General features: G+C 52.9%; 1 protein-coding gene across 2 annotated transcripts in view; it reads right to left on the bottom strand.

The window, feature by feature from the left end:
* Positions 1-2,851: 2,851 nt before the first annotated feature.
* Positions 2,852-24,791, bottom strand: part of LOC103172344 (polyhomeotic-like protein 2) — a 36,547-nt gene continuing 14,607 nt past the window's right edge. Inside the window, exons 5-15 of one of the 2 annotated variants that reach the window (XM_042343742.1) lie at positions 24,321-24,485; positions 22,118-22,204; positions 20,589-20,859; positions 16,411-16,958; positions 15,817-15,991; positions 9,037-9,239; positions 7,386-7,470; positions 6,813-6,930; positions 6,012-6,165; positions 3,999-4,248; positions 2,852-3,728 (exon numbers count right to left, since the gene is read on the bottom strand). In XM_042343742.1, coding sequence (XP_042199676.1) covers positions 3,574-3,728; positions 3,999-4,248; positions 6,012-6,165; positions 6,813-6,930; positions 7,386-7,470; positions 9,037-9,239; positions 15,817-15,991; positions 16,411-16,958; positions 20,589-20,859; positions 22,118-22,204; positions 24,321-24,485 — 2,211 coding nt within the window. In that variant the 3' untranslated portion in view covers positions 2,852-3,573. Of the gene's footprint in view, positions 3,729-3,998; positions 4,249-6,011; positions 6,166-6,812; positions 6,931-7,385; positions 7,471-9,036; positions 9,240-15,816; positions 15,992-16,410; positions 16,959-20,588; positions 20,860-22,117; positions 22,205-24,305; positions 24,486-24,791 lie in introns of both variants that reach the window. The other variant, XM_042343743.1, reaches the window with a different exon arrangement.

The following is a 24,791-nucleotide window of genomic DNA, read 5'->3' as shown; positions in this document are numbered from 1 at the left end:
GCCACCCGGCGGTCGCCGAGGGAAACTCGGGCCCCTCCCGCCTCCGCCCGTCACTCAGCGCCAACGCCGCCGAGCGGCCGAGAAGGGGAATCGCACCACAGCGCCGCCGAGCGGCCGAGAAGGGGAATCGCACCACAGCGCCACCCGGCGGTCGCGGGCGGGGATGACACCCTCCCCCCCATCTGGTTGGCATGTTAATAATAATAATAATAATAATCATCATCATAATTGCATTTGGTAACTGTAAAGTGAATTGACTGTATATTTTTCTGGGCCCAACGCGGTCTCTCGGACCCCCCCCCGGGTCACTCCCACTGACGCAGCGCCTGATCGGGTCTTCCAGACGTGGCCCGAGATGCACCGCGGAGCGCATCGAGTGTGTATTTTGTGGCTCCGGTCGGCTCCACATCTCCCGCCCCAACCGCCCGACCATCGGTGGCCTTCAGCCTCTCAGCCCCGAGGCTCTGGAACTCTATCCCCAGTGCCTTCGCCGCTTCCTCCCTTTCCTCCTTCAAGGCCGGTCTCAAGACCTTTCTCTTCGACCGTGTCTTCAGCTCCTCTCTCGACTCTCTACCCCCTCCTCGCTCCCTCCCTCCCTCCCCTCACACTGACCATTTCCCCCCCAATGCTCGGGTCCTGACCCAACTGTACAGCGCCTCGGGACGTCCTCCCAACGTGAAAGGCGCTCTATAAATGCAATCTTGTTGTTGTTGTTGTTGTTGTTGGGGCCAATGGCTCGCAACGGCTTCCTGCTCATATCCCACCCTATCCGCAGCTCGAAGCGCACACAGGAGGGGTTTCCCCCCCAAAAAAAATCCCGATCGTCGCGAATCGATTCAAACCTCCAGGTGGTCCGGGTGCGGACACAGCCTTCAATTTGCTCTGGTTGTTGTTCACGCCTTCCGTAAGAGTACGGAGCAGGTCACGATGGGGTGGATTTGGTCCGATTCCCCAGTACGGTCCACTTACACACACCCGCCCTCCCCCCCCCCCCCCCCCCAACCCCCACCACACCGCCTCCCCCCGTCAGGGTCAAATGCAAATAGAAAAAGAGTCAATCTCGACCCGGGTGGAATTTCTCCCCATGTGTATAAAAGAGACAAAAATAAATGACGCTCGTAGCGCACCTTATCCCCTCCTCGCTCCCTCCCTTCCCTCCCCTCACCCTGACCATTTCCCCCCTCCTCGCTCCCTCCCTTCCCTCCCTCACCCTGACCATTTCCCCGTTGCTCGGGTCCTGACCCAACTGTACAGCGCCTTGGGACGTCCTCCTGACGTGAAAGGCGCTCAATAAATGGAATCTTGTTGTTGTTGTTGTTCAGGTCGGGAGGACGTCCCGAGCGAGACGCCCTTTAATCGTATTTCTCTTGAACATAAACAGACCAAATAAAATAAAAGTCGAACCACCTTTCTTTTCTTTTCAAGAACCGTTCACCGTGAGGCGAGAAGTTTTTTTTTTATTATTGTTTTCCGTCTCCCTCGTCCCGTCCGGTAAGGGCGATGTTTTACCCCATCCTCCCCAACCCCCACAAAAAAAGCACACGCACACGAAAAAAATGAAAAGCGACACTTTTGAATCTTTTAAATTATGTTATATATATAATATATAAAAAAAAGAGAGAGAACAACAAACAAAAGACGTAATACAAAATGTATCCCTTCACAGGTAAAAATCCCAAGTCCCCAACACAACTGAATGTCTCCATGTGTCCCAGCAGTGCACCTCGCGAGGGTTTGTTTGACACACGGCATCTTCAAAGGAAATTCCCAATAAAATAATAATAATCCTTGCATTTGATACAGCGCCTTATCCTGCCTTCGAGACCTCTCAAAGCGCATCCACACGATCCGCTGTAAAGTGGATTGACTGTGTACTTTGTGGGCGAAACGCGGCAGCCAATTGCGCAAAGATGGTCATGTTGACTTAAAATATACATCGAGTATAATGCATACTTGATGTAGAAATTAAATTAATGATTTATACTCTAGGCTCAAAATGAACGGAAGATGAGATAAATACGAGAAACCGTGTTCCTGATAATTCGGGGTCTTCGGCTCGTCACCATTTTCACCCAAAGATTTTTTTATTTTCTAGTGTTGAAAAGACAGGGGGGGTTTTCTCCGCACGGAGTTGCTTTATTGCTGCCGCTGGGAGTCCAGTTTGTGGCGTTTCTTATATTAAAAATAAAGGGTTCCTAATAAAAAGAGGGGGTGGGGGGGGGGGGGCGGCGGCAAATACTGGATTTGTCAAAGCACCGAATCGTTTTGGAAATCAAATGATTTGCACCCTTCGTCTGCAAATTGTTGACCCCCGACTGAAAAGAAAGTTGGCGGGTACTCAAGGATCTGTTGCGTAAACTTCATGGCGTATAAATAAACTGAGGACTCTTTAAATAAAACGAGGGGGTACCTTATCTCCACTGGTGACAAACGGTGAAGGGATGAGACATCAAATGACACTCACACCGGTGGCTGAGGGCTTTACAAACTTTATAAACTCCGCGCGATACTCTCCCAATGGGTTCTGACTGTTTTAGGAGCAGAATAAAAAAAAAACGATCACAGTTATAATCCTTGACATTTGACGCCGAGCCTTTCATCTCCCGACGACGTGACGTCTCGAACCGCTCTCCAGGATTCACTGTAAAGCGACTGGAGGATGCGGGTGAATGAGACGGTGAATGGGGAAATAATAAGGGTTCGTTGGGAACCGTTGCCTCCTCGCGACTTGGGGGCAAAGTGGGCTCCAGACCATTGCCGCAAAGTGGGGCAAAGGCTTCCAACCGAGAGAGGCTGGCAGGCAGACGGGACTGCACCACCCCTCCCCGGCCCCAATCCCCCCCCACCCCACCACCACCTAAATCAACCCCTAGGGGCTCCTCCAGTCACTAACACCATCTCAGAACGGACAGGAATGCCCACGAAGGAACGCCATTCGGCTGGTCACGGAGACGGTAACAGGCTCGGCGTCAGTTTCGGTGGTCCCCAGGCACGTGGTTAATTCACAGGCAGGTCCACTGACCGTCCCCCAAAACCAAACTCAGTCAATCAATCAATGAAATCGTTCTAAAGGAAAATCTAGTCTCTAAACATGCACCTTGAGCTGGAAATCAACCTCAACATTGACCTTTTGTTCCTCTCCTCCACCCCCCACCCCGGCTCCAACAAGCTCAGGACAACCAACACAACCAGCAGCAAGTTCCAATCCCAGTCAGAGCCGCTCTCTTAACACCCACTCCATTGCCGACAGGTCGCTTGATCCAACATCACTGCTACTATCTGTCGAAGGCCAGTCAGATAAGCAACTCGCTTCTCTTGCCAACAGTTTGGTCGCAAGCTTCAAATGCGACGACTGGAGCCCTTTCTCACTCGTGTTCGTTGGTCTCAATCAATCGGTGCCATCAGTCACCAGGAGAGAGAGAGAGAGAGAGGGAGGGGGAGAGAGAGGGGGAGCTGTCGTCCCAAAGGGCAGGTTCACAGTGACCAGAAATGGCGGTTTTCACAACTAACAGCCTCGGCTTCCATTTTGTCCCAATGGAGCCCCTCAATGGTCCGACCTCGCCCGCTCTCCCGTTACGAGTCCTTCAGCAGGTTGATCCTGGCGTAGATCTTCAACGCTGGCCCCAGTTTAATGTTCATGGCGCTCATCAGGTGGTCTTCCTTGAGCAAAAGCAGTGCTTGGCCGTCGATCTCCTGCGCTCGGAACTCCTCTGCTATCTCCTGGCAACCTGCAAACAAGCAATCAATCAATCAACCACCACAACAACAACAACAGCACCTTTGATGTTGGAAGGACGTCCCAAGGCACTGGGGATTTGGACCCAAGCTGGGGGTTGGGATCAGGGAGGGGTGGAGGGCGGGGATAGGAGGGTGACCGGAGGAGGAGGCATGGTCGAAGAGGAAGGTCTTGAGACGGGCCTTAAAGGAGGCGAGGCGAGGGAGGCGGAGGGATTATGGGCCCGGAGCGTTGACGATGGCGGTAGATCCCAGTGACTTACCGGGCAGCGAGCGGATGAACTCGCACACGTCCTCCACGTTCCACTTGGTGGGGTCGCTGGGCAGGAAGTGATGGCCGATGCCCATCAGGTCCCTCATCCTCACCTCGTGGGCGTCCAGCTCGCGCTCGCTGTGCCGCCGACGGCAGGTGGATGAGCTGGCGGAGATTGGGGACAGAGGCTCCTCGTAGCTGGAGTTGTCGGAACCCCGGCTGGAGTCCTCCTGGCTCAGCGCCGCGCTGGCCGGGGGCTTCTGTCAGAGCACAAGGGCACAGCGTGAGCGGAGGTCGCCAGAATGTTTCGCTCACAAAACACACAGGAGGGGAGGGAGGGGGGGAGAGAGGGAGTGGGGGAGAGAAGGAGTGGGGGAGAGAGGGAGTGGGGGAGAGAAGGAGTGGGGGAGAGAGGGAGTGGGGGAGAAAGAGGGATAGGGGTGATAGATAGGTAGGAAAGAGAGACGGAAGGAGAGACAGCGAGAGAAAGGAACCGTCAAAGTCCAACACGATTGGGAACGAAGGTCCCGAGTCCCTCATCTTTGACCGCGCCTTTAGTCACCTTCCTACCCCCCTACCCTCCCTGCCCTCCTGATCCCAACCCCAAAGAGAGAGAGAGAGAGAGAGAGAGAGGCGAGAGAGAGCGAAAGAGAGAGAGAAAGCGAGGAAGGGAGAGAGTGGGAAAGAACGTGATGGAGAGAGAGAGAGAGAGAGGGAGGGAGTGTTGGAGAGGGTTGAAAGATGGAAAACAGAGAAAGAAAGGAAACAGAGACAGAAAGAAGCAGAGAGAAAGAGAAAAGAGAGCGAGAGGAGAGAGAGAGAGAGAGAGAATGGGGAAGAGAGAGCAATGAGATTAATTATACAATACCAAATTGCATCGGTAAAGTGCCCGTCGTCACATCAGGAGGACGGACGTCCCTTCCTTTATTGCATTATGTTATAGCGCCTTTTATTGCGTCGAAACCCTGAGTAATTACTGACGAGTGTGGCTCCTGTTTTTTTTTCCCCGTCGCCGGACGCGGCAGCCAGTTTGCAGGCAGCTGGACAGCCACGGGGCGAACGGACAATGTATTGGGAAGGCTGTTGGCAGCACAGCGTGGAGAGGAACAGCCTTCGAATTCACAATAAAGGGATGAAAAGGTCTTTAAGGGACGTGTGTGGGTGCGGGAGGATTATTATTTTTTTATCCCTCCCCCTAGACATTTTTTAAACCGAGGCTTAAAAAATAATCTCTTTCCTCTCGCTTTCTTTCCCTTTCCCTCTGCTTCTCTCTCTTCCCTCTGCTTCTCTCTCTTTTTCCTCTCTTACCCTCTTTCTCTCTCTGTCTCTCTCCCTCTCCTCTCCCCCCCCCCACCCTTCTTTCTCTCGCTCTCTCTCTCTCTTTCCCATCTTTCACCCCTTTAACTTCTCTGGCACTTTAGCTACAATCGGACCATTTTGAGACTGGCTATTTCCGCCCATCACTCCCTCCCTGCACCCCACTCCCCCCACCCCACCCACAGCCCCATCACCCCCCCCCACCCCACAGTAAGCAATACCAGCTGCCCACAGCTGCTGCTCTCCAAGTTTCCTCGCGTCCCAGCTGGGCAAAGGAGCTTCTGAGCACAATTATCCACCGAGACCAACCGGCTTTCAAGCAACACTTGGACAGAGTCCGAGCACACATCAACCCCAGGCTGAGATCAACCCTCACCCTCCCCGCACTCCCCTTCCCCCCCCCCCCCCACCACCCCCCACGCCATTGAAATATTGCCAGAACAGATACGTAACACTGATCTGACCGAGAGAGTGTTTGTGTGTGAGAGAGAAAGAGGGGTGAGGAGAGAGCGGTGGAAAAAAAGAGAGAGAGAGAGGAAAGAGTCTAAGCTGAGAAGTATTTACCACACCGGTTGAGTTGAAGAATTTGCCGCCATTCCAGGCATTTTTATGGATTAAGGCCAAATGGTGTCACAGGCTAAGACGAGGTGGAATTTCGGGAAGTGTGACCCCGGGTCTGTGACTGTGCCGATGAGGACACTGTTACCTTCAGCTGTTTTTTGTGCTGATCTTTGTTGGTGCCGTGTAGATTGTTCTTCCTTGATCCCCGTCTCCCCAGTTTGCCTCCTTCCTTCTTCTGCAGGTGTTTGCTCTTGTCTGGTTTAAACAGCCCCACACGCTTACTGCAGCCAACGTTGTACCTTGTCCAGGGAAACACGCAAGAACGTGGAAGTCACACGCGTGTCGGAACACCAGACGTCGCCATCGGGGTTTCTAGAAAGTCCCCCGTAACCAAATAACCGTTGCATTTGACGTGTCGCCTTTCACGTCAGGTGGACGGCAGTGCCCTGTGACGTCCCCCCGACATGAGAGGCGCTGGACACGCACACACACGCGCGCGCGCACACACACACGCACGTCATTTGTTATCGTTGTCATTGCAAAGCGCTTTGTGGGATTGTATCATTAAGGGAAGCGACTGTGTAGTTTGTAGGTGGACAATCCTGATGGCCGACTGGTGCACAGCAACATCCCACAAGCAGCCAATTTGTGTGTGTGTGTGGCGTGTGTGTTTGGCGCGTGTGTGTGTGTGCATGGTGTGTGTGGCGTGTGCATGTGTAGAGTGTGTGTGGTGTGTGTGTGGCGTGTGTGTGTGGTGTGGGTATGTGGAGTGTGTAGTGTGGATGTGTGTGTGTATAGTGTGGGGGGATGTATGGTATGTGATGTGTGTGTGTGTGGAGTGTATGTGTGGCATGTGTGTGTGTGTGTGTGGTGTGTATGTGTGAACCGTCGATGGTTTGGGCCGCGCCCATCGCCGGTTGATTGTTGGCGCCGATGCCACCCTCACCTCTTGGCACAGGCCATGGAGCAAAACCGCTTGGTTCCCTTGAACTTGTGAGCGTAATCGAGCCGTCCGCAGAACTCACACTTCAGTCTGAGGGCGTCCTCCTCCTTCTCAATCACATCTGCAGAGAAACCGGGAGAAAACAGTGTGAAGTCAACATCTCCAACATCGTCAACGGCTCCGACCAACCCAACGGCCTAGTGTGCCAAAGGCACCACCTGTGTGTGGGCAGTGCCCTCGCTCACAGACTGGAGAGTGGCAGGTTCGAAACCCACCCGCTCTGTGCTGAATTAGCCAACTTCGGGCACGAGCACAGTCAGGGTACAACTGATCTTGACACCCCCCCCCCCCCACTACCCCCAACCCCCTGCTCCCCCGTCACAACCCCCCTCCCCCACCCACACGCATAATCGATCAACAACCCAAGGTTTCGCCCGGCTTGGGAATCGAACCCGGGTCCTCTCGCTCGCGAGACGAATATGCTAACCATTACCCTGCAAGGACTCCACTGTAAGGTATTGGGAGGCAGGAGTGAGAGGGGGGAGGGAGGGAGAGGCAGTGGATTCAAACACAGACCTTGCTGGCTGAGGTCCTCCATCTCCGAGTCAGCGTTGGGCTGGGGGGGCTTTTCCGTGGGCTGGACGCAAACTTGTGGCTGCTGCTGTTGTTTGGTTGGTTTTCAATGAGCGGCGACGATCGGCCCACCTGCAGACACGGGCACACACGCACACACATACACGCACACACACACACACACGGGCACACGCACAGGTACACACACACATGCGCACAGACACACACGGGGACACACCCGTGGGGAGCGAGAGGAGGTGGGGGGGAAAAAAAGAGAAAAGAAACCCTTATTCTTCTTGGTGCGCACGTGATTTTGTAAAGTTTCCACCCCACCCTCCCACCACACCCAAACGCACCCCCCACCTCCACAGACCAGAGGTTCACAATTCCTCAAACGCACGGTCTTCATATGCAAGAACAGGCAACAGTTCAGAAACATGGCAACCCATCACGGTGGGTGATGGCGTGGCAGAGGGAGTGGGGTGGGGGGTGGTTGGGGGGGTTGCAATGGTTAAACATCAATAAGTCATCAATAATGGTCAATTGTACGGAGGTCAGCCAGGTCGCTCGGCTGTAACCTTCAGGCCTGTAAGTGTTACCATGACTTGACCCACTAGGCTACGGAGGGAGGAGATCTCTTGAGCTCTCAATTGATTTGAGGGACGAGTCCTTTCGGGCCTTAAACGACACGGAGTTTCGGGGAATAAATGGGGGCAGCACCGCTGTGAATGAAGGACGCGATAACATCATACGCACCGTCGTACAACAGATTAAAGTCAAGACTCACAAAAGTGTTGTCCGACGAGGAGAGGGCGGGCGTTGGCAGAGAAGGTCGTGGAAGTCGTTCAACGAGCGGATCGAACGCGACGAGAGGAAAAGAAAACACAGACGTGAAAGAGTCAATGTCAATCAGTGTCGAAATTGCCGGAAAAGGTTTTTTTTTTTTACCCTGACGCACGCTTTACGAAACAGAAGAGCATAAGAGTTTGCTGAGCAAAAGAAGACCGAGGTCCATCCAGTTCGCTTTCCAATTCATTTATTATTAATATTTATATAATTAACATTTAGATAATTAATGAACCACATATCGATGACGTCATCGGTCAACGATGATATTTGGGATTTAAAGAGTTAATTTGGGTGAGCCCCCCCCCACACACACAGGTACACACAGGCACCACATGCACACGCACACGTGCTCATATACAGGCACACAAACCTGCACGTACAGACACAAAGGCACAAGCACAAAGGCAGAGGATCTCATAAGCTCACACACAAAACTGCACAGGAACACAAGCACACACACACACACACAGGCACACACACACACACAGGCACACACACACACACACACACACACACACAGGCACACACCACACACAGGCACACACACACACAGACAGGCACACACACAGACAGGCACACACACACACACAGGTGCACATGCACACACACACAGGCACAGGCGCGCGCACACAGGCACAGACACACGTTCGCGTGCACAAACACAAATGTACAACCACGTGCATACAACACAGCCCCGAGCCCTCAGGCGGGCGCTCACAAAGTGGGACAGGCCGTCTAACTGGAAGTCGCGCGTGTGTTTAAAGCCTGACGCGTGTGGCGGAGGCTGAAGGCGCGGGCGACTCACTGGAAACGGCTCTGCCCCCTCCTGAATGACGAAGCCTTCAATGACGTGGGTGAGGATCTGGGGTTTGACGATGGCCTGGGGGGGCTTGTTGTCGGGGTGCTGGGGGGCGCTGGCCGCCACGGACGAGGTGGCGTGGCCGTTGCCTGACGTCATGGTGGGATCGGACGGGACGCTCTTTGCATTCGTGTTCTCCAGCCCTTTGCCTGAAAGAGAGGGAGACGCACAGCCATGACACACATAACCGAGTCTGCTCGTGCCCCCCCCACCCAACACCCGTAGCGTAGTGTTGAGTGCCATCGCCTCGATGGGTCAGGGCGAAACCTTCAGCGAGTTTCCTTACTCCACGCACCTAGTGCCTAGTAGTTACTCAGCCGTTAAGTCGATTGGCGGGTCATTTCTGTGGGGGGTAATAACTTTGCGGTATTTCGTCACAGGATTTATTAATTAAGGTCCCGGGGGAAAACTCTGCTTTAGAAGCCGATTGTGTCGGAGTGACGTTCATCTGTTCACTGAAAGTGGGGAGGGGAGGGCGGAGGGGCGGTGGTGCGGGGGGAGGAGAGGAGGGGGAGAGGGTGGGGGGGGGAAGGGATTGTCAGGCAGGACACTGGGAGAAGAAAGTCCCTTCTCCTTTGGAATAGTGCTACAGGAACTGGAGGGTCAGCCTAGACTGTAAGCTATCACCACAAAAAAAACAATCCATGATAATAATTTGATCACTCAATCCACGGCTGTTTGTGGCGACGCTGCTGTGCGGAATTGGCCGCCGCGTTTTGCCCGCAGAATATACAGTCACTTCTCTTTACGGTATATCCTGAGAAGCGCTTTCGAGGCGTCGCTACGATGTGACAAGGCGACGGTGTCAAATGCCAGGATTATTAGTATTGATTATTTTAATTGCTCGTTAACGTTTGCAGCGTTTTATCCTGAGGTGAAAATTCTTCAAGTGAAAAATCCGCAATAAACGTCATCTCTGCGTTCGATACAAAGCCGTCGAAACGTCTCGAAAAAAAAACGCCTGGTTTCGCGGGTCTGAAGCCTAGTGGCTGGGTTTGCGGGCAGGTGCGGCCGCAGAGTTACACGCAGAGTTACACGCAGAGTTACACGCAGAGTTACACGCAGCAACGACAGGTAACTGCAAACCGCCGTGAAAAGTGAACCACCGATTTAGATGGCGGATTTCGCTCCATGGCTGGTCCGGGGATGTTTTGCTGAGCGCAAACTACCGGCCGTGTGTTCCCCCCGTTACAGCAACTCTCCCCTCCCCGTGCAGCGCTTTGGAACGTTTCCACGTTTTAGACGCGGGACCCAATCTGAAGGATTATTAGGTATCGCAACGACGTCGAGACCATTTGCAATGAAACCATTAGAATGAGAGAGAGAGAGAGAGAGAGACAGGGAGGGAGGGAAGGGGGATATATATGCACTACACACACAAACATGCACAACAACAACACATACGTACACACACACTACACACACACACCACCAAGTCTTTATATAGCACCGTTCACACCCACACACTATCCCTATTGTTTTCAATGAGGCGAGTCCCAATTATTGCTGTTGTCAGGCTCTCTCCGCTGCTGCTGTTGTTGTTGTGAAGCCAAGCTCCTGGTATAAAGTGGTGTTGATCAGACAGATCACCCACCCCACCGCCCCCACCCCCCCACCCCACCACCGCCCCCCCCCTCCCCCAAAAGAAAAAGGCAGCTTCAGCATTCAAAACAGATCAACTGCCCGCTCAGCGCATTTGTTCCCCACAACAAGGCTTTCCCTTCGCGCCCACTTACTCCCCCCCCCGACATGGAGCGTGGCTGAGTGAGTGGCAGTGATCAGCAGGAAGGTCCCTCTCTCGCTCCCGTCCCTTTGTGCAGCAGAATCGCTTCCAAGCTCAGCTCGGAGTCAGGACGAACAAAAGCTTGTTGCTCCGTTACTGTCCCTGCTTTCTCCCCGTTGGGGACCAGGCGGCCAGACTCCCTAACCAGCCTGCGTCAGCCGGCGACGGCGGGCTTGCACCTCAGCTGGGAGGTGGCCAACCCGACAAGCCGGGGCCCCCAAATTCCACCTGGTCTTAGCCTGCCGCGTCACTTTTGCACTTTAAAACGTTGAAACGAAGCGCGCGAGGTGTTTCGGGAGAGTGTTTTGGGGGCTCTACAAAAGGCAAGGATTAAGTCTCGGAATAACGTCAAGACATTCGTGCAGGCATGAACCACAATTAGAGACATACACACACAACAAACACACACACAACACATGCCCTACACACGCCACACACACACACACACACTACACACACACAAACTACACACACACATTTCCAATAGGGCTGGTCCTATTTAGCGCAGAATTGCGGATAGTAACTCAATACTCCTGTGTTAATTTGGAAGCCCTTTTTTTTCTTTGAAGAACTGTGCTCGTGAAAAACAAACAAGCAAGCTTCCAAATTAAGACCGGATTTAATTTGCGTTGGGCACAGTTCTGTATCACCCGAAACCCAGGAGGCAAAACTGATCTCATAGGCTAAGACTGGGTGGAATTACAGGTCTCGAAGAGATTTTTCGGGGTCAGCCGGGTGTCTGACTGCTGCTTAAGAGTCTCCAAACCAACCTGAGAATTTCATGCATCCAAACTACACATAGAGATCCAAGAGATAGATTGAGAGACTGAGGATACTAATTTTTTTTCACAGACAGGTAACGTCAGGTAACGTCACTGCTCATCTCTACAGCTCCATCCCCTCCCGCCAACCAGGGCCTAACTTACAGTGTTTCTCAATGGGCTTCTGGTGATATAAGGAGCTGAGAGTTGAGCAGCGTGAGATGAGGGGTGTGGGTGGGGAAGAAAAGAGACTCTTCCAAGGAACCGGAAATACGTCACTCCACCATCAACTTCCAGCACAGCAATCCAACGGGAATCCTAATGGGTCCTTACCTTAGCACGAAGATGCAATAAGGCGCTATATCAAATGCAAGGTTATTATCATCATCATTATTATTATTAGAGCCTCTCCCCCACTCCCCCCCACCACCCCCCCAAATATACCCGAATCTCGGATTCCTTATTGAGAAATCCCATTAAGAAAATATAATAATACTGATAATAGTTCTTGCGTTCAATATAGCGCCTTATCCCGACGTCTCCAAAAATAACGCCACATATTAGACACCCCCCCCCCACCCCCGGTTAACCTTTTTCTCGCCACCAACCCTGGAAAGTTAAGAGCAAAAACAACGAGAGCAATTCGGGCGACATTACGACACGCGGGGCTAAAGAGCCATGGGAACGAGAGCCGCTGTAAATAGCTAAGGAGACGAAGGAGATCCTGGGCCCGAAGTTGAGACTGACCTGGGTTTAAGGTTAGTCGGTACCACAGCATGTATAATCCACAAGTGAAGTGTCAGCCCAGAGCGGCTCAGCAAGGCTGCACTCAGCACCAAACAACACATGCAGCCGCCACAATAAGCTCTCTTAAGATTACCGGCTGATTGCAAGCGATCTCCCCCTCCTCTCTTATTCTGCTTACTCCAGGGTGACAGAGGAGGGAGGGAGGGAGGGAGAGAGAGAGTGAGGGGAGGGGGGAGGGAGAAGGAGGATGATTTGGAGGAGGGGGAAGAAGTGAATCAATCGAGAACGTTGGAGCAGTGGGTGGCGGTGGGGAGAGAAGGGGGAGGGCGAGGTGGGGGGCGGGGGAGATGGGGGGGCGTTAAGGAACATCCAAACAATGTCCCAACCAAAAAAAAAAGAAAAGCTGCTCATGCAAGACTCTTTGCTTCCACTCACTCACTCCCTCCCTCGGACTCTAAGGGCTGGATGAATCCTTGATGCTCTTTGTACTGGGGGCTGAATGGGCTGGTGGCTAAATCTCGCTGGCCAATTGGGGGGCATCCTGGCTGGGACGCGATGCCCGAATAATTTGGAGCGGCGGGGCGGGGGAAGGGGGGGGGGGGGACACGAGGACAGGTCAGCTCAACCCACAGCGGCAGCTGCATGCAAATGAAGCCAACCGCTCCCTACATCCATCAACTAAAGTTGCAGGAAACTTGGCTTAAGTACCGTGCGCGGTAAATCTCAAGCTGTTGGGAGAGAAAGGAATTATTACGGGGGGGGGGAAGTGGGGGGAAGTGGGGGGAGAGAGAGAGAGAGAGAGAGAAAGAGGGGAAGAGGAGGTGGAGAGGGACGACTGAGTTAAAAACAGGTGCCTCTCGGTGGAAGCTTGGCCAAAAGAGATGGGACTTTGTGTTGTGTGCATATCTCAAGCGTGGGGAGGGGAGGCATTGTGTACGTTAGTTACACGGAGACTTTCACACACACACACCCACACACACACACACACACACGCGAGAAAATTGACTGCAATTAGTTCAGGGAGTGAACGCACAGTTAAGTGTCTTTTCTGCATTTTTTGGGGGGAAACTACCGCGGGGAAATGGGTTTCTCCCACCCCCCCCAACCCCCCCCATTCCTCTTTCACTTGATACAGCGCCTTATCACGCCTGCGACGTCTCAAAGCGCTTCACAGGATATGCTCTCAAGTGGATTGGCTGTGCATTTTGTGGACGAAACCCAACAGCCGATTGCGCAGAGAGGGTAATGCGTACTTTGTGGCGTATGAATCCAATCAATAATTTATGATCATAATCCTTGCATTTGACGTGGAGCCTTAATCACGTCTTCCGAGACGCCTCAAAGCGCTTCACAGAATATACCGTAGATTGACTGTGTATTTCGTGGGCGAAACGCGGCAGCCAACTGCGCACAGCAGCGTCGCACGAACAGATTGAGTGACCAAATCATTAGTATTTTTTTCTTTGAAGGGATTATACTCTCCGCTATTCACCCCCCACCCTCAGATCACCTCTCCCCCACCCCGCCACCCCCCCACCCCCCACTTTCGGGGAAAAAGAGCGGAGAGGGTCGTGGCTTCAATCCAAGGCGGCTGGCTTAGTCTGAATCAAACCCCGCTCGCTCTGCCTGCTGCAAGACCTTCCTGGCAGCGGCTTTGTGGAGCACAAAGCCCGACGAGGCAGACAAAAGCAGCAAAGCTGTGACAGATTTCGCCTTCCGCTTGAGGAGAAAGCGAGGGGGCTGAGAGGCCATTGTGTGCACACAGTACATTGTACAGATGGCCACAGCATTAAACAGAAGCCACAGCAGAATCAGAAACCTCCAACCAACAAACCAGATGTAAATTCTCTCTGGGGGGGGGGTGGCGGGCGGGGGGCGTGGGGGAGGACAACAAAAGACACATGCAGGGCTTTGGGCTTTGTGTGTGGATGCGGGGACTGGTGGGGGGTGGGAGAGAGGAGATGGTGGTGTGGTGGAGTGGGGGGGGGGGGGGTAAGCATTACGTCCAGCTGAGTAGAATGTAGGTTAAAAAAAAATCAACCTGTCAATAACCTTTCACTGCATTTAACGCCACCGCACCACACGTGCGGCACTTACTAATAGTTTTGCATTAATCCAGAAACACGTGCGTTTCGATACGATTTAAGTTAACGCAGAAGTTCGGATTATTCAACTTCGGCCTCGTTTTCCTCGAAATATTAAAAAAAAGATTAGAAACAATAAAACTCCAGGATGTGAAAGAAAAGAGTTGTTCAAAACTTTTAAAAAAAGTCACTCTCTCTCTGTCTCTCTCTCTCTCTCTCTCTCTCTCTGTCCGTCCGTCTGTCTGTCGCTCTCGTTTTACTGTCCTTTACTGAAGTGAAAACACAATTGCCTCTCTCACACACACACACACACATACACACGCGCGCACGCAAACCCCAACACCCCACACACCCACTGTGAGGTCTGATCTGTACTCAATCACTGCTGCTCAATGGAACAGAAGCTCAGGATATAATTGGGTTGTCGATTGCTTTGCTCCTGAGAAACCCACAGGTGTTCTGCTTTTACCCTGTGCCCCCGCCCTCCCTTAAGCCTTTCACCGGAAGCCACATACGTTATAAAAGAACAGTTCTCCCCCCACCCCACCCACCCCACACTCTCTCTCTCTGTCTCCTCCCCCTGCTCAGCTTGGGTCCAGGTTGAGTCTATTCATGTTGCATTTCTGAGCGTCCAGAATTTGACGAGTTGTTGAATTCAATCTTAATTCTGAAGCCGGGTTTTGCCCATAATTTGGCAAACTTTGGGGTTGCGGGTGTGGGTGGGGAGGAGGCTCGGACCCGCAATATTTTGACTTTGACCCAGAGTCGAGAGCGCTAGCACCTGAGCCGAGGCAGCTCCAATGAAGCGAGCGGTGTCTGTAACCGGCCTCCTGGAAACACAGGCTATACGGCAAAGCGAAGTGACTGTGTTTTGTGGGCACATGCTCGCAACAGGAAGGAACAAATGCACGGCGCACCCCCTCCCCCATAATACTCCCCAACACATCAGATTTAATAATAATAAAAAATAATAATAATCCTTGCGTTTGATATAGTTGGCTTATCATGTCTCGGAGACGTCTCAAAGAGCTTTGCCGAATATACTGCAAAGTGAATTGACTATGTTTTGTGGGCAAACACGGCAGCCAATTGCGCACAGCAGCGTCTCACAAACAGCCGTGGATTGAGTGACCACATTTTTTTAAGGGATTATTACCCCTGGAAAAGTAATCCCCCAATCGACTAACAACCGGGTTCCTACTTAATGCTGGGTAAACAGAGGCGTGTGGAGTAAGGAAACTTGCCCAACGTTTCTCCCTGGACCCGGGAATCAAACCCAGGTCCTATCGCTTGCGAGGCGAAGCGCTCTGAACAATTAAGCCACAGGACTCCATTTCAAGACGAGTCTGACCTTGAGTGACTGACTTGGAGGACGTGTCGGTCTTTTTCTGATCAGAGACGGTGAGGCAGGTGGGGACAGAGGGGATCTGCTGGGCTGTGATTTTCTCAGGGTGTCCTTTCTCTGGGGCAGGGTCTGCCTTCTCTCTCCTGATGTTCTCGTGGACGATCCTCTGAGGCTGTTGGACCTACAGCAAAGCGAAAGAAAGCAACAGCGAATGGGACACTTGCCCAACCAAGATCCTGCCCATATCCCTGACTGTCTCAGCGCCTTGGGACGTCCTCCTGTCGTGAAAGGTTCTGTGTTAAACGTAATTTTGTATTGCATTACTATTTTTTTTTGGAAGAGATTATTACCCCCGGAAAGCGATCCGCCAATCGACTAAGAACCGGGTTTCCGACTGACCTCCGGGTAAACGGAGGCGTGTGTGGAGTGACAGAAACTTGCCTAAGCTTTCGCGCCCCGCGAACCTGGGTCCTCTGGCTTTGCGAGGCGAGCTCGCTAACCGCTACGCTACGGTAAAGTGGATTGATTGACTGTGTATTTTGCGATAGAGAGAGAGAGAGAGAGAGAGAGGGGTGAGAGAGGTAGCGTGATGGATCTTACCACATGTGCGGTCGGTTGGACTTGGAGATTGACAGCAGTCGTCTGAGGCGCTTGGTGTTGGTGTTGGTGCTGATGCTGATGGATGTGACTGTGACTGTGAGGGTCCGTCTGTCCATTGGCTGTCAGGTGATGTGCTGCCTGTTGAGCCTGGGGTACAGGCTGGAGGACGGGGATCTGGGAGTGAGGGACCTGCTGGAGGACCTGGTGCTTCTGCTGGAGGACGGACTGGCACTGGGGGCTCTGCTGGACGTGAGTGTGGACCTGAGGGTGAACCTGGGCTTGGGCTTGGAGTTGGGGCGAAGGCTGGACAGGCACTGGCTGCTGTTGCTGCTGTAGAGGCTGGAGCTGGGCTGTGGTGTGGATCAGCTGGGGCTGCTGGTGCTGCCGGTGTTGAATCTGCTGCTGTTGGATCACAAATTGCTGCTGAAGATGCTTTTGTTGCTGTTGTTGTTGTTGTTGCTGCTGCTGCTGCTGCTGTTGTTGTTGTTGCTGCTGGAGATGAATCTGCTGCTGGTGAATCAACTGATGGGGTTGAATCTGGGCGTAAGCTGCAGACGCAAGAGAGACAACAGTGAGACCTCGGGCTGAGCCGCTCGCGCTCTCACCTCCGGAGCAGAAGATCGTGGGTTCAAGCCCCACCTCAGGGAGGTTGAGCTCGCAGGCTACGGGGTGGGTAAGTGTTGGGGGAGTTTGGACAAGGAATAAGAGGAAAAAGACCGAGGTTCATCTGGTTGGCCTTCCACCAACCTGGGAGTCGCTGGCGAGGAAATAGAAACCAGGAGAAAAGACTCCTCGTCTCTTTGAAATAGCGATTGGGGAGGGAGGGTGGGGCGTCGGAGGAGAAACAACCGATTAACATTCACCTGAGTCACAAGGCGGGCAGGACCTCAATTAATGATGCACTCAGAAGAGAGCAAAAAAAAAAGTCCTTTAACGTTCGTGTAGAGGTTAGTGAGGCTCGAAGGGACTTCTATCCCCCCTCTTAAAGTAAGCTCCCCCACCCCCCACCAACCAGCCTCTTCTCTGGTTTTGACTCGAGAACAACAGAAAGAGCTTAATGATCGAGGTTCAAAGGTCCTGACCCACAAAGGAGGGGGTCACATCTGTGTAACTCGCACACCCCCTCCCCCCCGCCCCCTCACCCCCGGGGCCTCCCCAGCGACGGACGTCAGATTTGCTCTTTTGTTGAGAGACGTGGGAGTGTGGAATTACCACATGGGGTGGGGAGAGGGGCGGAAGGAGCCCTGGGCACGTTAACCCCGAAAGGACAGAAGCGATTGCCAAGGCAAGCGTGAGCCAAGCAAGCTCCCTCCTCCCACACTCTCTCTCTCTCTCTCTCTCTCACGCACTCACGAGCTTCTCAGCAAAAGAGAGACAAATGTTATACTAAGTGTTCGAATAATAATATTCCTTGCATTTGATACAGCGCCTTATCACGTCATTGAGACATCTCTAAGCGCTTCACAGAATATACTGCAAAAGTGCAGTGACTGTGTATTCTGCGGGCCGCGGGACATGCAGCAGCGTCCCTCAAAAACTCATGGATTGAGCGACTAAATTATTATTATAATTACGGGGGGAGGAGGGGGGATTATTACCCCCGGAAAGCGACCGGCAAATCAAATGACAACCAGGTTCCTACTCACTGCTGGATAAACAGAGGCGTGTGGAGTAAGGAAACTTGCCTCGGTTTATAAAATCAGAAGCTTGTCGCTGACGTGAGGAGCCTCTATATACAATACCGAAATTATTGCCTGAAGTACAGACCATGTGATGTTTATCAAGCGACAGGCCGAAACAGTACCGTTTCCCCATCTCGAGGGGATTGAGTTATTATCTGACAGATTAGTTTCGTGTTGGGTGTCATATTTACTGGAGAGCATCTCACCCCTCCGGGATTATCTGCCGATCTGATCTTTTAAGATATTTAATCCCTCTTTACATACGATCCAGACACAGTCTGGCTCTCTCCCTACCTTAAAAACCCTCTCTCTCTCTCTCTCTGTCTGTGCTTTTGGTCAATGCCAAAATGTGGAAATGCTGTGCGTGTGTGTGTGTCTGTGGTGTGTAGGTGTATGTATCTGTGTGTGTGTGTGTATCTGTGTGTCTGTGTTTGTGTGTGTGTGTGTGTGTTCACTCTGTATGACTTTGAAAAGCTAACCACCTAAATTATCGAGCGCGTGTGATTTTTAAAGCGAGGGATGTTTTGAACAAGTGGGGGTGGGGGGGGGGGGGGTGGGAAATGGCCCCAAAAAAGACAAAAACAAAGTTAAAAGAAAGCGAAACCTGTGCTCGTGTCCCGTCTCCGTGGGGGGGGGGGCACGTAATAAACGGTCGGCCGGGATCGTTAGGCGGGAGAGCTTAGAACATCGTCGTGGCTCCTGTGAGCTCACCAGCACGTGCTGAGCTCAAAATTGCTCACTGAGTCTAAGAAATCACGTAGCTCAGCAGTGGATCATTGTGCGGTGTCCAGCCCTGAATCCCCTGAATCCTCGCAAAAGGCCAACCGCCCCAGCCCTGGCGATATTCACCCGGCCATGAATTGGCCTCATCTTACGCTCTGTTAACTCGATTCATTCCCCGCAGCAGGGTTAATTCCCTGCCTCAAGCCTTTGCACGCTCCCCCAACCCCCAACCCTCACCCACCACAGCAAAAACAACAAGACAATCGCCTTCCTCCCACTCTGCCCCTCTTCTCACGCATCATTTTGAGATCCATTCATCCCCATCCTCAACCCCCCACACCACCCCCCTCCCGCCCCCCCCCCCCCCCCTCCCGCCCACACCCCACCGTGCCTTTCAAATGCTCCACGGGGGAAATTGACTGCGAATAGGCTTCCCTTCCACTTCCACAACACCAGTCGAGGAGAGATTGATCTGCTGTTGATTTGCTTCGCGAACAAATACGGTCCCTCACGTGGACCAGACGCTTTTTACGGGTTAATCGCACTTTGTGCCCTCTCGCACACAACCGCACTCTCACACGTTCAGATTCCTCCCGTGCAGATGGTTCAACAATTCCTTCTTAAAGAAGAAAGCAGGACTTGCCCGAAACATCGTTTCCCTTCGGTTGGACATTCCAGGTCCTACAGTCCCTCTGTGGGAGGGGGAAAAGACATTCTCCTAACCCCCACCCCCACCTCTCTCTCTCGCTCTCTCTCCCTTTGTTCTTCTGGTGGTAATTGCTTGAAGTCTGTGCCATCCAGTGACTGACTCGCTGACCAGTGCAAACAATTTGTCCCCGTTTACCTCATTATTGAAACCCCCCTCGTAAAAATATATAAGCGGCTCCATCAGGTTTCCTCCGCGTGGGGGGGGGGGGAAGAAATGGGGGCGCGGGAAGAAAGGGGAGAGGGAAGAAAACAACCTCACTTCCTCTGGGGTCTGCTTGCACTCTTGTGTGGAAAACATGAGGTGGGGGGGGCTATTTTGCACTGTTTCTTAACAAAAAAATGTGCAAGGATCAAATTTCGACAGCAAAGAGGCTGAGGAAAAGATTCCTTCCGAGGAGCGGCAGGTAAAGGCTTTCGAGCAGAGACGGAGTTTAATGAGATTGTTTTTCCCAAATGTTCCGCACGAGTAACTCAAACCTTAGGTGGTCTCAAGCCTAGGAACGTCAGAACTCCAAGCGCCAGTCACCTCACTTGAGGTAGTTTGGATTTAATAATAATAATAATAATAATATTAAGAGTATTTCTTGCATTTGCTACAGCGCCTTATCACGTCGGAAGGACTTCTCAAAGTGCTTCACAGGATTTTACTGTGGAATGGAAAAAATGTGTATTTGAAGGCGAACACAAACCAAATTGCGCACAGCAATGTCCCACAAACAGCCATAGAGTGAGTGACCAATTTTATTTTGGGGTGGAGGGGGTGGGGGATTTGTTGGCCAGGACACCCACTGGGAGAGAGAAACTCCCTTTTCTTTTCGAATGGTGTCATGGGATTTTAACGTCCACCTGAACAGGGCACAGATGGGACCTTGGTTTAACGTCTCATCCGAAGGACGTCTCACCTCTGCCAATGCAGCCTCCGCGCCCCCCCGCCCCCCACACACAACACCAGCACTGCATCGTAACGTCACCTTAAGACCATGCGAGTTTAATTCCAGCCACAACTTCTCAACACACCTTGAGCTGCTGCTACTCAACAGCGCACGGAATAAGGAGCTCACTCACCAGTGGTGATGAGAGGGCTCGCTGTATGGTTGGAGCTTAGTGACCGGGACTCTACATTGGCCGAATTGCTGCCGTCTGCCTTCTTGCCGTGCTCAGCCATGCTGTCGCCCTGCCCTCCCTTGTTGCCCGACACAGGGTTCTGGCCGGGGGGTTTGGCCTGAGAGATAGCGGAGGCCTGGTGAGCCGAGGCCGTGGCCTTCAGAGTGACGCTCTGTAGCTGTGCCTGGGCCCCTGAGCTGCTCTGCTGGCTTCGGATGGCGAGGTTCTGGACCTGGAATGCAGCAAACAGGAGAAACCTTCATCAATACATTCTCACTCTCTCTCTTTCTCTTCCCTCCACAATCTCACCCTCACGCAAAGGGTAGTGGAAATCTGGAGCTCTCCCACCCCTCCCTCAACAGGGCTGTGGATGGTGGACCCGTTCCAATTTTCAAGACTGAGGTAGATAGATATTTGTCAGATCAGGGGATCAAGGGATGTGGGCCTGGGGGTGCGTAATTGGAGGTGAGGTACGGGTCAGCCATGATCTTATAGAATGGTGGAACAGGCTCAAGGGGCTGAATGGCCTACTCCTGTTCCCATGTTCCACCAATTCTTTCCCTCTCTCTGAGAAGCTCCAAACTCCGCTCAAGCTCAAAGACTCAGAACCGTTTTGTTTTACGTATTTCACACCCTGCGTAACTTTTCCAAGAATTAGCAACTTGGTCTTAAAAAAAAGATAGCGGCTTCCACATTGCTAAGGGGAGGGAGAGTCAAAATTCTCGAATCCAGGTCTAGATTTAATAATAATACTAATAATATTCCTTGTGTTTGATGTAGAGCTTTATCAGGTCTTCAACACGTTTCAAAGCGCTTCACAGGATATACTGTAAAGAGAAAGTTATCACCCAGTTCCCAGCTGCCTATTTCTTGCCCCCTCACTCCCCCATTGCAATGGTGAGCTTAAGTTCCAACTTGGGGCAACCTTCCTCGCTAGAGGATAGTGAGCTCTGTCTCACTGAACAAAAGCCAACCAGACACTTGAGTAACAGAGGCATTAAGGGCATGGTCTTAAGTGGGGGAGGGAGATGGGGGGGGAATTTTTAAAAGATCTGACCAATTGGCAGAACAGGCTCGATGGGCTGAATGGCCTCCTCCTATTCCTGTTTCCCTACATTCCTACGTTATCGCCGGCAATAACAACAGCAGCAAATACGGTGCATTTCGCGTAGGGAGGATGTCCCAAGGCGCTGGGCAGTCAGGGATTTGGACCCGAGCTGGGGGTTGGGATCAGGAGGGGTGTAGGGCGGGGAGGGGAGGGGTGGGAGGGTGGCCAAAAGCGCGGTGGAAGAGAATGGTCTCGAGACGTGCCTTGAATGAAGCAAGGGAGGGGGTAAGACGAAGCGACTGTGGGATGGAGTTCCAAAGGGTGGGGGAACCATACCTCATATGCCACAAAATTGCACCTCTTCCCCCTCCCACCCCAACCCCAACCCCCACCACCACACAGCTCCTGAAGGCCTCTTGACCGCTGTGTGCCATAAACTCACCTGGGAAGCAGACGACTGCTGGTTTGCCGAGGACACGGTGACCTCCGGTTGTACGGCAGCAACTGTGGCAGTGGGTGTGAAAATGAGCTGAGGGGACAAATGAACAGCACGTCCTAGCGGCCTAGCTACTTAAGAAATCATTGAATATTTACAGCGCAGAAAGAGGCCATCGGCCCATCGAGTCTGTCCATTCACTTCCCCTGCCCTGCCTCATCCCCAACACCCGCCCCAGGGGTCTATCCTTCCAACCCACCGTGGACTATGCCTCTATCATGTGTGCAGCCCGGCTCAGTGGGAGGTTACCCTCTCGCCTTCCGAGTCGTGGGTTCAACAACAACAACATTACATTTGTATACGGCCTTTCACGTCCGGAGGACGTCCCAAGGCGCTGGACAGTCAGTGTTTCGGACCCGAGCTGGAGGTCGGGATCGGGGAGGGTGGAGGGCAGGTGGGGGTGGTGGGGGACAGAGGGTGATCAAAGGCACGGTCGAAGAGGAGGGTTTTGAAGGAGGCAAGGGAGGGGGCGAGGTGGAGGGACTGCGGGGTGGAGTTCCAGAGGGCGGGTGGGGGCAGAGTGGCTGAAGGCCCATCCGCCAATGGCGATTCAAGCCCCCATGTCGCGACTTGGTATCACATAGTCTAAGCTGATGCTCCAATGCGATGCTGAGGGTGTGTGTGTCTCATGGTCTCCCTGGCCGACAATCTCACCAAATAAAATTGGTCACTCACTCCATGGCCAGCTGTAGCGACTGTGCACTTCGCAAGCGAACGCTGCACACAATTTGCAACGTCCTGCAAACAGCCTTGAAGTGGGCGACCAAGTTTTCATATGGGTGGGGGGGGTTGGGGGCGTGCGGTGGGGGAGAGGGGATTGTTGGCCTGAACTCCATTCCTAAAGTGACGCAACTCAATTATTTTTTGACATAATGTGCTTACGACCGTATCTCTCTCTCTTTCTCTCTCTCTCTCTCGCTCTCTCGCGCGCCCTCCCCCCACCCACTCTAAAAAAAAAACGCCCACTATTTCAAAGAAACGTGGAAACTGTGACTGGCTTATCGTGTCCCACGAGCAAACACTGCCTCAACTCCCTCCAGATGGGGGCTAGTAGCTGGAATAGTCGCAATCCTGTTCATTAATTTGCGTGCGGTGTGTATGTGTGTATCTGTGTGATGTGGTGTGTGTATGGTGTATGCGTGTGTGTACATGATGTGTGTGTGTATATGGTGTATGCGTGTGTATGGTGTGTGTGCGAATATGGTGTGTGTATGTGGTGTGAGTGCCTGAAGCAAAAGGCAAAAGGATTCTTTTTGCTTTTCTCCCTTTTGCGGTCAGTTTCTCGTCTCTTTTAAACAAAACCCTGGGGCTGATGGAAGGGATTAGCAGCAGCTGCGATCTGTTTGCCCTCTGGGGAGGAGAAGGTGGTGGGGGGGGGGGGGGGTGGAAAGGCTCAAGAAAACATCCGCCTCGCACCCACCCACCCAACGCTCAACATCTGTACAGAGAGCACAGCTGAGCCTCATTAACACGAGCACGCAGTCTGACACACAGTGCCGGGACTTCGAACAGCTGGAAATCCGAGAGTCTGCCGCTTTTATTCAGAACAGCCGCTGCCGCTTTACGACGAATTTTTTCATTTTTATTTTTGTAAGAAACGGAACGGCGGTTAAAAAAAGAAAACCTAAACGTTCCGTAAAATCTCACACGCAGGGCAGAGAGGGAGGAGGTCACTTGGTCCTGCCATCGTGCCTGTGGGCGGTTTCTCTGCGTCGAGAGCGCTCTGTTCAGTCCAGTCCCCCCCAACCCCCCCCAACCCCACCCCCTCTCCCCCCCCCCCCCCCCCCCCCCCCACACATTATTCTTACATTTCTCCTTTTCCCAAATATTAATTTGCTCTTATAAAGCTATTACGATTTCTGTTTCAATCACCAGGTGAAACTCGCCCAACGTTTCGCTCCGACCCAGGAATCGAACCCAGGTCCTCTCGCTCGCTCGCGAGGCGAGTGCTCAAAGCCCCAACCCACTGAGCTACGGGACCGCACGAGGACACGGTATACGGTGCAGTGGCTGCCGGTGTTTTCTGGGAGACAACAGGCGAAGAAAGCAGCTGCGCTAACACAGACCGGGGAGACTAGGGTGGGGGTTGAGGTCGGGTGGGTTGTTTTTTTTTTGCTTCGAGAAGATTACGCACCAGGTTGCTGCTTACCATCTGTGCCCGCAGGTACATCTGAGCCTGGCTGGCGGTCAGGGTGGGGCTGTTGGCGTTGCCCAGGAGCACGGCCTGTTGGGCGATGCCAGTGGTGGCCGTGGAGTTCACACTTTGGGCGCGGCTGATCAGCTGGGCGGCAGCAGGCGAGGTGGCCAGGTTAATCTGCGGAGCGGAGAGAAATGCCATCGATGATACGATTTGTAACAGAATAACAACAACAACAACCCTCACGACACTGGGGATATCGAGGCATCGCATCGGGGAGAGCAGCCGAGCCCCAGGCGGCCCACGGCTCGTTACGGTGAGCTCAGGTGCAGACAGACTCGCTATTGCATTGCCAGACTCCCAGAGGTTCCGTGCCATCGACAGCACCCGTCTGTGCGCCCCCACCCCCCCCCACCGCTCCCCCGCTCCCCCACCCACCCCGTCAACCAGGTACCCACTCACGTTGCGCTCAAGAGTGGCTAA

Source organism: Callorhinchus milii, unplaced genomic scaffold (genome assembly GCF_018977255.1).
Source record: "Callorhinchus milii isolate IMCB2004 unplaced genomic scaffold, IMCB_Cmil_1.0 Scaffold24, whole genome shotgun sequence".
Taxonomy (NCBI): Eukaryota; Metazoa; Chordata; class Chondrichthyes; order Chimaeriformes; family Callorhinchidae; genus Callorhinchus; species Callorhinchus milii.
This window is presented reverse-complemented; position numbering and strand designations above follow the sequence as displayed.